This window comes from Otolemur garnettii, unplaced genomic scaffold, assembly GCF_000181295.1.
Source record: "Otolemur garnettii isolate 467f Iridium unplaced genomic scaffold, OtoGar3 scaffold00293, whole genome shotgun sequence".
Lineage (NCBI taxonomy): Eukaryota > Metazoa > Chordata > Mammalia > Primates > Galagidae > Otolemur > Otolemur garnettii.
Window position 1 is genome coordinate 626,868 of NW_003852688.1, and position 16,791 is coordinate 643,658.

General features: G+C 39.0%; 1 protein-coding gene across 1 annotated transcript in view; it reads left to right on the top strand.

Moving 5' to 3' along the window:
* Positions 1–16,791, top strand: part of UBE2H (ubiquitin conjugating enzyme E2 H) — a 124,781-nt gene that overhangs the window by 71,616 nt on the left and 36,374 nt on the right. Inside the window, exons 2-3 of the mRNA XM_003803317.2 lie at positions 2,780–2,856; positions 3,756–3,830. Coding sequence (XP_003803365.1) covers positions 2,780–2,856; positions 3,756–3,830 — 152 coding nt within the window. The remainder of the gene's footprint in view (positions 1–2,779; positions 2,857–3,755; positions 3,831–16,791) is intronic.

Genomic DNA, 16,791 nt, shown 5'->3' on the forward strand with positions numbered 1-16,791 from the left:
TTTTTTTTTTTTTTTTTGAGACAGAGTCTCAAGCTGTCCCCCTTGGTAGAGTGCCCTTGCGTCATAGCTCATAGCAACCTCAAACTCTTGGGCTCAAGCAATTCTCTTCCCTCAGCCTCCCAAGTAGCTGGAACTACACATGTCCACCACAATGCCCAGCTATTTTTTAGAGGTAGGGTCTCACTCTTGCTCAGGCTGGTCTTGAACTCGTGAGTTCAGTCAATCTACCCACTTTAGCCTCCCAAAGTGCTAGGATTACAGGTGTGAGCCACCTTGCCTGGCCTTGCTACGAACATTCTTAACCATGTGTTTTGGTGAATGTAACTATACATACCATATGTGTTGTAGGCATATACCAGGCTATATGCATAGGCATAGAGTATGCACATGTGTAGATTTAGTACTGCTAAAGTACTAGTTTTTTAAAGTGGGTGAAACCATATCACACTCCCACCAGCAGTGTCTGGCTATTTTTAAAAAGTAACTTCATAGAAGTAAAATTTGAATAAAAGAGTAAATTCATTTTAAGTTTTGTAGCTCAGTACTAGATTTGTCCTCAGAGGTACTAATTCATACTGCACTGCACACTCAGTTTTATCCAGCTCTTTCATTGCTTTCAGTTTACAGTGAAAAAAAGGAAATCTCATTTTTAAATTTCTTTAATGAATTCGACTTCTTATACCCTAATTTTGTTCATTTCAGTTTTCTTGACTTGGATATCTGGCCTTTTCTTTCAGGTGTTTGATTTTCTTTTTCTTATTGCTTTGTTGTGATAACCCTTATTTAAAAAAATTCACATTATTTTGTTTTAGTTTGTCCTTTTCCCTTTTGTCTTTTGCAGTATAGAAGTTTTAAATGTGTGTGTGCTTATATCTGCTAATCTTCTCCTTTGTGGTTTCTGGCCTTGGTGTCATTCTTTTAGAAAGCCTTTCCTTGCCTCAAGATTATTTTTAAAATGTCTGTTTTCTTTGAAGGCTTTATTGTTTGTATGGACTGGACTGGACTTTATTTATTATAACTGGACTGGACTTTTTCCTGACACGGGGTGCTTTTTTAGACTTTTAAAACATTTTATATGTGTTGTACTTTTATTTATTATATTAGCATTAACTTTAGTTTATTTTGTAGGATGTCAGAAAGTGACTGTTTGGTCAGGAAGAAGTTTGTACACCAGAGTAAGCATGTATGTGTCATTCAACTAAGTGAGAATGAAGCCAGTTTTCCTGTGTGGATACTATTTGAATACTTTTTGTGTATTTGTTACTAGTTTTCATTTAGAAAAGAATGAGATCAAGTTAGCCTAGACTGAATTATCTTATTTGAATATCTCGGCAAGGCTCTTGAGCAACAGCTTTTCTGAAAGTACACCTGGCTTCTCGGAGTCCATTCTGTGGCCTCCAGGATAAATATTGACTTGGAGTGCCAAATACTTAATCTCAAACTTAAAATATAATTTACTTTGTATTTAATCATTTTAAAATTTCCTATGTCGCATTTTTTTGTATAATAGTATATGTAATTGAAGTATCATTTGCACTGTTGATTGAGAAGTCTACCATAGCTGGTTTTCTTCTTTAATGTTACAGTGGGATTTGAGAGCTTCCCAAATCCCCTACCAATTTAAATTTCTGTCAATAGAATCTTAGACATCAAAGCCGAAACATAGAATAGATTTTAGACCAGTAGTCTTCTCTTTAATGTGGTATTTATTTATTTTATTGTCACCCTGGTAGAGTGCCATGGTGTCATGGCTCACAGCACCCTCAAATTCTTGGCCTTAAGTGATTCTCTTGCTTCAGTCTTCCAGCCTATCCAGGTGCCTATCACAACACCTGGCTATTTTGTTGTTGTTGTTGTTGTTTAGCAGTCCTAGGCCGAGTTTGAACCTAACAGCCCGGGAGTATGTGGCCAGTGCCCTTGCCACTGAGCACAATTTGGTTTTTATAATTGAGTCATATAGCACCTTTGAGGGGCAAGAGAACCAGGGGCAGGTAAATTTTTGAGTGGGAGGACACAGAAGAGTTGATCATAATTTGGAGGCCCTCAGAACCTAGAGATAAGTCTAAGAACATAGTTTTGGGAGGCAAGGAAAGAGTAGGTAAAAATTAATGCCGCAAATGAGATTTTTAAAAAAATGTTTTTTGCATTTAGTAGTACTACTTGTAGTGAGACGGTATATCATTAACTATTTTGATTATTCCATATGCCAAGGAGAAAATGTGGGAACTCTCTTTAGTAAGTTGATCATTTTAGGAGCATAGTTTTTCCAGTTTAGGAAAACTTGTGTCTTATTGAATATATGAATGTGACTAAAGGGGATATTAGATTTATGTTAGAGTCATTGGGATAGATTGAGAAGTACAGAGAGGAGAGAAATTAAAATTAAGTACCCATTGTTCATTTACATATAGGTAAACTGAAGTCTCAGTCCTCACAAAATCCTATGAAGTGATGGTGATGTTTTCCCAATTTGCAAAGAGAGAACAAAGGCTCAGAGAGTGAATCTACATTATTTTGTTTATTTTGTCTGTCTAGGCTCAGAAACCCAGAAAATGGCAGTCCTGAGATTTGAACAACAGTCTCTCTGAATCCAAAGCTTACGCATATTCTTTTCACAAGAGAGTACATTGCCTCCTAAATTTCCAGAATTATTATGTGTATTTTATCGGTATCATGCCAAAGTTTTGGAATGCTTTAGGTGGCATGTCTTGGGAATGTCATCAGTAGTTCTTCCAGGTACTCTAAATCCTGTGTAATTTCCTTTACCCATCCACCTTAGCATTGAGAGTAAGCATGAGGTTACGATCCTGGGAGGACTCAATGAATTTGTAGTGAAGTTCTATGGACCACAAGGAAGTAAGTACATGTGTTGGTATGTGTTCTTCTATTACAATTTTTTTCTCTATTCCTAAATAGAATATCAACAACAGATGGTGACAGTGAAGAAATGTCTTTTCAGAATAACTTTATATATAGTTGTTCCTTACTATTTCCAGGGAATTGGTTTCAGGACAACTTCTCCTCCCTTGGACCACTACTAAAATCCAAGCGATGCTCAAAGTCCCTTATATGAAGTGATGTAGTATTTGCATAGAATCTATACACATCCCTTTGTATACTTTAAGTAATCTCTAGATTGTTTATAATACCTAATACAATGAAAATGCTATATAACTAGTTATACCATTTTTTAAATTTATGTGTTTTATTGCATTGTTAGTTTTTTATTTTGTGCTTTTTTCCTGGGCATTTTTGATCCATGGTTGGTTGAATCCAAAGATGTTGAACAGGTGGATATGGAGGGCCGACTGAACTTTTATATCTGTATGTGACAATATTACACATGAGTAGTGAATTCTGAGTTTTGCTTTGGTTGACCACGTGGATGGTTTCTGGGAAATGATTTTTGGTTTTGTTTAGAGGTAGGTAAGGGGTTGACTGAGATAGGACAGAAAGGAACATGGCTTAGTACTTACCAAATAATTGAATAATGTTTACTTGAATACTTCAAAGATTCAAGTAAATTGTGGGATAGAATGAATCTTTGAATATTTTCTAACTCTGGATCTTTTCAAGAAAATAATGTTAATCTGAACGTAGGGTACACTTGTCACACAGTAGATCCTTGACTTTTGAAACAATTAATTTGAAATGTTTTCAGAAGAGGTTAGAGTTTAATGTTTAACTTACACTCAGGCTTATTTTCTAATTTTGGGGACACAGTTCTGGTGTTAACGTTTTTGCTTTTATTTCAGCACCATATGAAGGCGGAGTATGGAAAGTTAGAGTGGATCTTCCTGATAAATACCCCTTCAAATCTCCTTCTATAGGTATGTGACTACTTGGTTTCTCTCCTTAGACAGTTTTGAAATCTAGGGGCAAAAGAAAATCATACATTTTGTGGGAGATAATTCCAAGAACGGCTACTTAATTGAATTTTTCCTGTTTTCACTTTGGCTAATTAGTCACTTTTGGGGAGGGACCTTCCATAGTATGATAGAAGACATTTAAACATACTCTTTGCATGATAACAATGACCATTACTTTAGATTTTTTTCTCAGTGTCAGATTTGATCAGTTTTAAGACTCACTCTCCATTTAAGCTTTTATCAGGAAAGTCAGTCTCATTTTGAATGCCAGATTGTTGGAATGAATATTATATATTATCCTAATTCTGTCATTTAAAAATACTCCTAGATTAGCTCAGTGCCTGTAGCTCAGCAGCTAGGGTGCCAGCCACATACACTAGAGCTGACAGGTTCAAACCCAGCCCATGCCTGCCAAATAACAATGACAACTACAACCAAAAAAATAGCTGGGTATTGTGGCAGGTAACTATAGTCCCAGCTACTTGGGAGGCTGAGGCAAGAGAATTGCTTAAGCCCAAAAGTTTGAGAATTGCTTAAGCCCAAAAGTATGATGGCATTCTACCAAGGTTGACATAGTGGGACTAAAAAAAAAGATCCTCCTAGGTCCTGATTTACTTTTCTTCATTATAACTTTGGGTACATCACAATGAAATGACCCTTTCTATTCTTCCAACCTCATTTTTTTAACCCTCTCAACCTATGGTCTTCAGTCCCTGGCTGCAGCCCACTATGGTCCATGGCCTGTTAGGAACCAGGCTGTACACAGCCTTAATCCCTGAGCTTTGCCTCCCATTGCATATCCTCACCCTGCCCCTGATCGGTGAGGAAGAAAAATTGTCTTCCATGAAACTGATCCCTGGTGCCAAAAAGAGCGGGGCCACTGTTGTAAACAGCAAAACAAAGAATAGAAACTTCAGTGAGGTTGTATAAAGAGGTACTTTTTCCTCACTTTCATCTCCCTTGTCCTCAACTGGTGATGTTATTAACCTGTCACCCTCCATGAGGACACTCAAAGATAATTTAGGTATTTTAACATCAGGTACTCTAGAGGTATATCTGGTTGAAGGGTTGATACCTTTAAGTATTTTGAGATTATAGAATGATGGTCATTTAGTTAACTTAAGCCAACTTTTTTTTTTTTTTTAAGAGACAGTCTCACTTTGTCGCCCTCCGTAGAGTGCTGTGGCGTCACAGCTCACAGCAACCTCCAGCTCTTGGGCTTAGGTGATTCTCTTGCCTCAGCCTCCTGAGTAGCTGGGACTATAGGCACCTGCCACAACGCCTGGCTATTTGTTGCAGTTTGACCGGGGCCAGGTTTGAACCCACCACCCTTGGTATATGGGGCTGGCGCCCTACTCACTGAGCCACAGGCGCCATCCAACTTAAGCCAACATTTTTTACTTTATTTATTACTTTAAAATGCTATAAAATGTTGACCAATTTTAAGTAAGAACCATAAAATAAAATGAGAATGTTTTGAGGATTCTCTGACAGAGTGAGCTTCATGTTCAGAATTGCTAATACTCCAACATCTTACTACTACTTACTGTGCACTGTCTTCAGAATTAATACCCAATGATCTGGAATTTAGACCACTTCTCATCACATCGCCAGTCTCAGTAAAAGGATTTTTAAAAGTGGTAGACCAAAATATTCTGAGCTTTATTCTTTGATGGTAGACCCCCACATTTGTATGTAATACAAAGAAGCCAAAGAAGTCAGGATAGTCACAAAATCTCCATCAATGCAGCGTCTCCCCCAATGTCAAGTCTTTATATGCTTCAGAGTTTTATTTTCTGAAAATACTTAGAGAAGTTGGGCATGGTGGTACACATCTATAGCCCCAGCTAAGCTATGGGGAGTCTGAGTCAGGAAGATCACTTGAACCCAGGAGCTTGAGACTATAGTGAGGTATGATTACACCACTATACTCTAGCTTGGGTGATACAAGAAGACCCTGTCTTTCTCTCTCTCTCTCTCTTTTTTTTTTTTTTTTTGGAGACAGAGTTTCGCTTTGTCGCCCTTAGTGGAGTGCTATGGCATCATAGCTCATAGCAACCTCAAACTCTTGGGGTTAAACGATTCTCTTGCCTCAACCTCCCTAGTAGCTGGGACTACAGGCGATTTTTGAGACCAAGTCTTGCTCTAGCTCAGGTTGGTCTCAAATTTGTGAGCTCAGGCAGTCCACCTACCTTGGCCTCCCAGAGTGCTGGGATTATAGGTGTGAGCCACTGTGCCCAGCCTGGTTTTTTTTTTTTTCTTAAATACTGCCAAGCACTATAGTTCCTTCTTAAGCTGGAGATGTTAGTTTATCTTTTTAAGGATAAACTGGTCATTTCCTTGAGGTCCTTTAGGTAAATTTTCTAAACCTAGTAATTGAGAAGATACCTAAGGATAATTGGATCAGAAATGTCTGCCTTACTATAAGACCTTCTACATTTTACGGTAATGAGTGGTAGTCTAGGACAGGCACTGTAAGGTATCAAGTCTTTGAGATGGTCCTTGAGCACATCAGACCTAACACCTGTACAGTTGGAGTGGCAGCCCTTTCCCAGGCACCATTCCACTATAACAGGATGTAGCCTCACCCATTTTGAGAGGGCTTTTCTGTCATGTGGTGGTTCCCTGTTCCCAGTTCATTTCATCCCCATAGTTTCTAACCAGGTGGGGTTCTAGGACATGTGAAAACAAACCCTAACCGCCCTCTGCCCCCATTGATATGTGATTGTTACTAACTTTGGGATGTTTCTTTTATAGTCTATTTTCAACTCATATGTAGTTGAATAGTATGATCTGTCCAAACCATATAGATGCATTCAAATATAGTTCATAAATGCATGTTTAAAGCTAAAAATTGGCATTCAAACTCAGTTTTGTTACCCGAATATATTCCTACTCAGAAAGCAAATAATAGAGCTTGTTGAAACTGTGAACCAAAATACAATTAGATATACTATAGAAAAGTAGTTATTTCTCAACATAATTTTTAAACATTGTAACTTTCTGAGTAAAAATAAACTTAATTTTTTAGTCTCATATAACCGATAAGCTTTAGACATTGTTTATTAACAGATGACACAAGAAGCCCCTGCATTTTCTTAAATCAAGGTTGAAAATGAGAATGGTTGAATAAATGACTAGCCTAATTTAACTTCATTATTTTTCCTTTGTCTTTCTGAGAGCTTTCAGAACTTGGTAATGCCACAAATGTGCATCTTAGGGAAGTAGATATGGTTGAAATATTTGTACAAGCTGTCCTTGTGTCTTCCCAAAGAAGATTGCATAAGAGAGTTTTAATCAGTTGTGTGGGGTGACCCATTTTCGGGTCATCAACAATGTGATTACTGTTGAGATGTGCCTAAAAGCATTTTGAGGGGTAGTAGCTCATTTAGAAAAGGCAAGGTTTCTTTTTTGAGTTTTCTAGATAGTTGTAAAATTATACAGAAGCACAAGGAGATAAACCCAACCTCAAGGTTCTTTCTAAACCTTGCTCCTATTATATATATCTTGAGTTTGAGCTCTTGAATATTAAACTGTGCAAATTTAAACACCATTAATACTTAGATCTTGTAATTTAAAAATACACATATACTTATTTTGTTCATTTTTTTCCGTGGGCTGCCACTCCATTTCCGTGTGTATGTATATATATTTTAATTGTACAAATGATCCATACATATCTATTTGAGGAATGTAAGAAAGTTCTGGTGAGCAAAAAATAGAGAAATGTCTCAATCATACCCCTTAATGGGTATCATTATTTATATTCTGGTATATGTTCTTTAAAACATATTCTATGTGTGTTTAAGTACCTTAATTATAACTTGACATGCTTATCTTTAGTATACTTTCCAAATACAGTTTTAGAGGATTTTTAGTACTTACACTTAGTGATTGCATGAGATCTCCTTTTAAAAACAATTTATATCTACAAATGAGAGCGTTTTTTTGTTTTTTTTTTAAATGAGACAGAGCCTCACTTGATCACCCCTGGTAGAGTGCTGTGTCTCATGCCTGAGATCCTAGCACTTTGGGATGCCAAGGCTGGTGGATTGCTTGAGCTCACAAGTTTGAGACAGCCTGAGCAAAAAGCAAGACACCGCCTATATTAAAAATAGAAAAAAACTGAGGCAAGAGGATCACTTGAGCCTGAGCTGGAGGTTGCTATGAGCTACGATGCCATGGCACTCTACCCAGGGTGACAGCTTAAGACTCTGTCTCAAAAAAAAAAAAAGAAAATTGGAATATGAATTTTTGAAATGGCTAACGGTCATTTAAACCCATAGAGTAAGATAAATGGAAAAACTGAATAATATCAATTGAGGTATAAAACTGTCCCTCTGAGCACTTTGAAAAAGCAATTATAAAACTCCTTTAATCACCTGTAACATTGTTAAAATATTTGTATAGTTTTTCAGAGACTGCTTTGAAATGAATCATATGCAAATCTTTAAGTTTTGATTTATTTAAAAATTCAGACTTGCTCTTATCTTTTTCATTCAGAAACATTTCCTAGAGTGCTTAGCAATACTACTAGATTATCAACTGAGAGTCAGGAGTGTGTGATGGCTCAGTGGACTGGTTATTAGGAAATAGAAGTTGTGGTCCTGGTTCTCCTTGCCTACCATGAGAGTGATACTCACATGAACCGTTGTTTCCTCTTCTAGAAAATTAAATATTGGAATTAAATGGATGCTGCATGTTCGATATGTGTATTAAAACTCAGTGTACAGCGCCCTGCTGGAAAGGCTGTATAAGGTCTTTGGTGGTTAGAAGAGAAGATGAATGTAAATAAAATACTACATATGCTTTAGTGGCACTGTTCCATTGTTTTTTAGGAGAGATATGAGTCAGCGCCTCAATTTAGAAGAGTGTAAGGAAAAAATAGGCCTCTAAAAGAAAGGTTGTGTTTTGTATGTTGAAAACCGTCTTCACAAAGTTTCAGAAATGTGAACATATGGACTTTAGAAATACTCATTCTGAACACCAAGTGACCCCCAATTTATGAGATTTTTGTATTATACAAAGAAAATGCTGCAGAGACTGTCATAGTCTTCACTTCTCCAGGTTTGCAGTTTTTAGCTCTTCAGTGTTTGATCAGCTATTAAGAAAAAGCTTTCAGGCCTGGGTGTGGTGGCTCACACCTGTAATCCTAGCACTCTGGAGGTTGAGGTGGGAGGATTGTTTGAGCTCAGAAGTTCCAAGACCAGACTAAGTGAAGTGAGTAGCTCTACTAAAAAAAAAAATGGGGCGTGGGAAGCTCTCACCAAAGAAAACAAACTTGCTGTTACTGTGGGCGTGAAATAAATATGAATGGTCTCACAAGAAGAGGGTTAACATAGAGTGATTTTTTAATAAAAATAAAAACCAGTAAGCATAGGATACAAAGTGGTTTTATGTCTGGCCCAAAAGAATGCAAATTACAATGAGCTAATACATGATTTATCAGATTGGTAGGTTAAACAGTGTTGGCAGAGGTATTATGATATAGCTCATCTACCAGTATATACTAATCAAACAAAGTTTTATATCTACCAGTATATACTAATCAAACAAGGTTTTATATCTACCAGTATATACGAATCAAACAAGGTTTTATATCAGTTGAATAATTAAAAAATATTATCTAAGGAGATATTTAGAAATGTATACTAATATTAATGATAAAAATATGTAAATTTCAGTGTAATTTATAATATTTAAAAGTCAGAAGCACCCTAAATGACCTAAATGACAAAGTAGTTAAATGATAGTACATTTTAATGGATAAATGTTTTGTAGCCATTACTCGTATTTTAACATCATATCTGAGGGAACACACAGGAAAATGTTTAAGTTTCTATAGTGTGACTCTTTTTTCCATGGCTGATTTCATATATGAGTGCTAAATATTGACTGTAGTTATCTATGGTTGTTCAGTTAAAGGAGATTAAAAACATACCATTCTATAATTTCCCAATAGTCTATAATGTGTGCTTTTATTATAAAAGCTAACAGTTTTAAAGATACTGCGCTTCCATGTCTTTTGAATATTCTGTCTGCATAATTATGAGCATCTACACTTCCCTGTTTTTTATTCTGGAAAGTTATCCTTGGTCAGAATTCCCTCTGGTAGCTTGCTAAGGACTGTCTGTCTGATCCATGTTTCCCACCAGCCTCCTTTTGTCCTTTAACACGTGTGTGCATAAGTGTACATACTGTTCCTTTCCTTTGTCTTTCTGCTTATAGCTTAGTTTTCTCCATCTCGGATACTGTCTTTACACATATCTGTTTTTCACTCCTTTTCTTTCTTTCCTCCTCTTTCTTTCTCTCTCTCTCTCTCTCTCTCTCCCCCCACCCCCTCTGGCTGTTAACAGGTCAAGCAGTCCTCGCTTTTTCTTTGCTGACTCTTCACTCCCCTCCACCCAGCCTTCATGGTTCTCTTACTATGAACCAAAAAGAGCCCCTTAGTCACACTGTATCAACAGTGACAAAGTGAGGTTCTGACCCCTCCCCCCAAATCTTATTGTTATTAGCCCGGCCTTTGCCTAAGTATTTTCAGTGAGGAAAAGCCTCTCCATAGGAGCAGGAAAAGTCACAACCAGTAAGAATAGTTAAAATATTTAACTCTTTTGAGCCACACCAGTGGCCTTTAAAATTAAGCCAAACTATCATCTAAATAAGAATGGTTTAGGTTGTCCTAGTCCACTAGACTAGATAACCTGTCAAAGTCCCTTTTAAATCTCCCAGTTTGCCATAAGGTTTTTTTTTTTTTTTTTTTTGAGATAAGAGTCTTTCACTGTGTTGCCCTTGGTAGAGTGCTGTGACATCACAGCTCACAGCAACCTCAAGCTCTTAGGCTTAAATAATTCTCTTGCCTCAGCCTCCCAAGTAGCTGGGACTATATGCACCCACTACAACACCTGTCTATTTTTTTGTTGCAGTTGTCATTACTGTTTAGCAGGCCTGGGTTGGCTTTGAACCCACCTGCCTCAGTGTATGTGGCTGGTGGCACCCTAACCACTGAGTTATGGGCATGGAGCCCATAGGTTCTTATTTGAAAGATACTCTGGGCCAGGCACGGTAGCTCTTACCTGTAATCCCAGCATTCCGGGAGGTCGAGGTGGGCAGATCGCCTAAGTTTATGAGTTCAAGACCAGTCTAAGCTAAAGTGAGACACCGCCTCTAAAAATAGCCAGGCGCCTATAGTTCCAGGTACTTGAGAGACTGAGGCAAGAGAATTGCTTAAGCCCGGGAGTTTGAGGTGGCTGTGAGCTATGATGCCATGGTACTCTGCCGAGGGTGACAAAGTAAGATGATCTTTATAAAAAAGAAAAAAGAACAGAAGACTATTCTGTCATTATAAGTTTTTTATTTCACTATGACCAGGAATTACTTCATACTATTTTTAGAGTGGAGTTTTATAGTATGATATGACTAAACTAATTATAGAACTTAAAATACTTGCCGTTTTATTCTGTGTTTTCCTAGATGGAAACATTCTACAGTTACTCCCTCAGCAACTCTTGTAACTTAGGTGAGCAATATTTAGTTAGGGCAGTGGTTCTCAACCTTCCTAATGCCGCGGCCCTTTAATGTAGTTCCTGTGGGTCGTGACATGCAGGTTGAGAACCGCTGAGTTAGGGCTAGACCAGCATTTGGAGTAGAGAGGAGTATGTCATTTGTCAGAGGCTTGGGGTTCATCATTTAACGAAATCCTACTTGCACTACTGTGTTTTCACAAATAAAATGGAATCTTGGGCTAAGAAAGCAAAATTCTGTTCAGATCACATGTGTAATTCTCTACTTTCTTGACCTTGGGTTTGAATTTAGTTCCTGTCCCAAGCAGTTATGTAGTCGGTACTCTGTGGTAGTCTGGATCTCGTAATACCAGTAGAGAGAAACAAGGTTCTAATAGGAAAGTTTTGTGGAAAACATTGAGATAAAGCTATGAGAACGTAAGCCATTGTTAAAAGCTCTTTTTACCAGTATTCTGAAAATGACATTTTTAAGGATATATTTAAAAATAATTGTCAGGCAATGTAGGCTTCCTATATGTCCTACATCATTTCTTCTAATTAGTCCCACAAATTTATTGGTTACCTACTGTGTGCTGAGCATTATTGTGTATTTTAGGGCTGCAGAAATGAACAAATTGCTCTCATGATGTTTGCATTCTTTCAGAGGGAGCTGATTAACACGACATTTAAAATGATAGCTATTCTCTCACATCAGTTCTCTGCACAAAGCTACCTTGGATTGGATATTCAGGAAGGGGCTCTCTGATGAAGTAAAATTAAGCTGAAACTTAAATTAGAAATTAAAAAAGAAGCCAGCTCTGATCCTCCAAGATTAGGGGTAACAGCATTTCAGTCAGAAGTAGTGGCCAGTACCAAGGCCCTGGGCTGGTGAAGTGGGTAATAAGTGAGGCATGTGATGGGGCTGAGGGGCAGGTGAGGTCCAGTGCATAGTAGGCCAGATTAAAGGCTTAAGTTTCATTTTCAGTGTAATAGAAAGCTAATTGAAAGGTTTTCAGCAGGGAGCAAAAAGTGGTTTGTTTGTTTTTTTAAATGGTCACTGCTATGGAGAAAATAGAGGGTGACTGGCAAAGCTATGAAAGCTTCAGTAAGAAAAGACACTGGTCGATTGGGCCAGGGTGCCAAGGTCAAGAATCTGGGGTCTAGATGTATGTTGCTCTGAAGAAATCTGGCTGCATTACATTGGAAGTCATCCAAATGGAGGAAGTACCTAGAAGATAAAGGGAAGGTGTTATCTTTTTGTTGTTGTTATGTATTTGAGACAGTCTTACTCTGTTGCCCTGGGTGGAGTGTTGTGTGTCATCATAGTGCACAGCAACCTCAGTCTCTTGGGTTCGAGGGATCCTCTTGCCTCAGCCTCCCATATAGCTGAGACTAGAGGCACCTGTCAGGACACCCGGCTAGTTTTTCTATTTTTAGTAGAGACTCTTGCTCAGAGACAGTCTGGGACTTCTGAGCTCAGGCTTGCCTGGGCCTCCCAGAGTGCTAGGATCATAGGTTCCCCTGCTGGCCTCTTTTTTATTTTTTAAATGGGAGTTTCTGGAGGATTTTTCAGTGCGTTGTAGGGAGCTGTCTGGAAAGAGGGAAAGCTTGGTTATGCTGGGAATCTGGAGAGGGGTCAGAAGAACCCTGCCTGCAAGGGAGGGAGGAAGGGATGAGGTCAGAACACAGAGGCCTGGTGTTTGAGAAGAACATGACTGTTTGGGCAAGCTGAGGCAGGATAACAGAGTGCATATGCAGGGAAGGTTTTAGAAATGCCCACGGAAACTGGGAGGTCCTGCTAGTTGACTCCCACCTTCTCAAAGAAATGAGCAAGGCTGTTAGGTAAAAATGAGAACTAGAGCGGGGAGGAGGAACAAGGGGAGGCATAGAAAGTGGGTATTTAACAGGATAATGGTAAAATGTAGTCATCATTGGAGAATGGGAGAGCGCTGAAGAAAAAGAGGAAGAAGATCATAGGAAATGTTGAGGCCCTGGAAGGTGGTAGAGCATATTTAACAAGTTGGTTTATACGTGGTATTTGTTTACTTGTCTTCCCTGCCAGTTTTGTAGATGTAAACTCAAGAAAGCAACCCCCAGGTCTGTTTTACCAACGTCTCCACCGTCTCCCCGGCAATCTCTCAGGCTTCTTCTGCAGAATATTTGCATGAATGAATAAATGAATGCCTACCTAGTGGCACCCTCAAGTTCACATATAGCAAATGTGAATGATTTGGTTCTTCTGCTTGTAGGCTTGCTAGGTGGACTTTTTGGAGGAGAGAGGACAAGGGATTTGCAGAGAATTGCTGGGGAGTGAGGATGTGATGGATCTTAAATCTGAGGGTAAAGATAAACAGGTTGGCAGGTAGGAAGACAGTGGAAGGGTCAGTGGGTTAGAGTTCCCAAGTCAAAGAAAAGTTTATGGGATGGGAAGCTTTTTGGCAAGGGTGGGAGACTGATAGGAGAGGGGATGTCTGAATTTGTGATTGTGGAGTTGAAGCTGTTTGTAGGGATGGCACAGTTCAAGGTGTGTCCTGGGGAGCATGGAGTGGAATGGAATAGAGGAAAGGTCATTGAGGAGAAGCTGAAGGAACAGAGAGGCTGGGGTGGAATGTGGTCTGCACAGGGAATGACAGAAATTGGGGTAGAGAAAGACTTGGGGCCAGGTGCTGAAGTTCTCAGTGAAGAAAGAAACTTTTGGTCACATTGGCCCTACTAATGTGAAAACTTGCCGTGAGCAGCCTGTGGTGCCTTAATTCACTCAGAATCATCTTGCTCTTAGCCAAAGTAAAAACCAGCACACTAGCTTTTCCACTCCCTCCCCTTGGCTGCCACTTCTAAGGGGTAAATCTGCCTTTGCATATACTTGTTACTATTAGAGGACTCTACCCATTTCTTTCTTGAAGTTGATTTATGCCAGTTTCAATTCTGCCTTTGACAAGTCATTATTATATAATCTTTATGAAAACTCTCTGCCTAGGTTAGTTCCTACTTTATAGCGAGTGATCTCTAGCTTTTGAGCTGGTTATTCTGACATCTTTTTGCCATTAAATCTATTTCCCCTCAGGATCTGGTATCATAATGAAAACATGTATTCTTGGCTTCCTTTTTAGTTAAGCTGTAATTCTTTTGAAAACAAAGAGTAATGTCTTAGTTCTCTTTTAAGAACTTGTTCACATAGTTTGAGATTTACTTATATTCCTTGTGTTGGTGAAACCCATACTGTTACAGGGAAATTTAGAGATTGTTTCATCCAGTTGCCTAATTTTAAAGATGGAAAAAAATGAGACTGAGGTAGGATAGTTCACTACTGACTAATTGCAGAGTCTGTCTTCTGACTTCTAATTTTGTTTAGTGGGGTTTTTTTTTTTTTTTTTTTTTTGGAGAGGCATAGTCTTTGTTGTCCCTGATAGAGTGCTGTGGCATCATAACTCACAGCAACCTCAAACTCCTGGGCTCAAGCAGTTCTCTTGCCTCAGCCTCCCGAGCGGTGGCTGGGATTACAGGCACCGGCCACAACACCCAGCTATTTTTAGAGGCGGGGTCTCTCTCTAGATCAGGCTGGTCTGGAATCTGTGAGCTCCGGTGATCTGCCCACCTCTGCCTCCCAGAGTGCTTGAGATTAAAGACATGAGCCACCTCACCTGGCCTAGTGTTTTTGTTTTTAAAGCCATACCAAATGCAATAAGAGTGGTCTTTTTATTTATTATTTATTTATTTTTGAGACAGAGTCTCACTTTGTCACCATCGGTAGAGTGCTGTGGTGTCACAGCTCACAGCAACCTCTAACTCTTCCTCAGCCTCCCAAGTAGCTGGGGTTACAGGTGCCCGCCACAATGCCTGGGCTATTTTTTTGTTGCATTTGTCATTGTTGTTTAGCAGGCCTGCCTGCCTTGGTATATATACGTGGCTGGTGCCCTACCCATTGAGCTATGGGCACTGCCTGAGAGTAGTCTTTTTAATAATAAATGTTATAATAATTGTGTTTTCCATCTCCATTGTGATGAGGTTATAGGAAACAAATCTCTACATTAAAATATCCTCTGATTATCTTGACAATTTCTAAGGATTAAGAGATAGGCATAAAGGCAGATATTTTCAGTTCTAAGATGAGATATGAAATGACTTGCCCAACCTTGTTGACACTCTGTGCCAATTTCTGTTCTAATGCTTTACCTATATTAATTCGTTTAATATTCATGACAGCCCACTGATGTGTTGATACTGTTAATGTAGTTTTAGGAATGAGGGAGCAAAAAGGCAAAGAGATTGAGTAACTTGTCCTAAAGCAGTGGTTCTCATTCTTCCTAATTGCTGCATTGTTACAAATGGAGAAAAGGGGTCTGGACCCACAGGTTGTGAACTGCTGCCCTAAAGGCTCACACAGTGGTACTTAAGACACTCTGGCACCTAATCATTAGTTTTTTGTTTTTGCATTTTTCACAATTGATGTAGTTGTTCATATTTTTGAGATACATGTGATATTTTGATGCAGGTAGTCAAATCAGGATAATTGGGATATCCATCACTCTAAACATTTCCCTCTTAGAGCCTGATCTTTAACCACAACTCTTAAGAGCAGTAGAGACTTGAAATTGGGTCTTGTGATTTCAAGTCCAGTGTGTTCTATACTGGAGGGGCTCTGACTATGAAAATAAATACTGCCTGATTGCAACAGTGTGGTTTTATGAAGGACCAGGCAACTGAAAGATCAAGTGTGGAGACAGGAAAGAAGTGTTCCAAAAATGAAACTTATAGGAAAATAATTCACTAGGTTGGTTGGTAATTTATGCTGTTGAAAGATAACACTTCACTTTTGTTAGTTATAAACTTTTCTTATCTGTTCAGCCCATTCCTTAGACTACATATTATCAGAAAAAAGGACCCCTTGTTGAGTTTAGATTTTTCTGAACACATATAGGATCGGTTCAGAAGTTCCAGTGACACAGAAAAATGAGAGTGAGTTCCTTGCTCTGTTCCTCACCCAATATGAGACCCACCTGGGTCTGTCTCTCCTGAGTAGAAGTTTAGCTCTCAGAAGTGACTTCTGCCCAGGTACAGGCTGCCACAGCTGGGCTTGGCTGTCTTGAGTTAGGATGACGATCTGTCACATTGTGCACTAATGCACACAGCTGGCGTACGGTTGGCACTAGTGAAACTGGCAGCATCCCCAACCCTTTTTCAGCTAGAACACTCTGATCCTGGTTACCTCCTGCTTGCTAGGAATGGAGATCCATGTTACTGCTTTTTAAAAAAAATGTGTAATCTGGCTCGGCGCCTGTGGCTCAAGTGGCTAAGGCGCCAGCCACATACACCTAAGGTGGCAGGTTCAAATCCAGCCCGGGCCTGCCAAACAACAATGACGGCTACAACCAAAAAATAGCCGGGTGTTGTGGTAGGCGCAGGCTGAGGCAGGAGACTTGCTT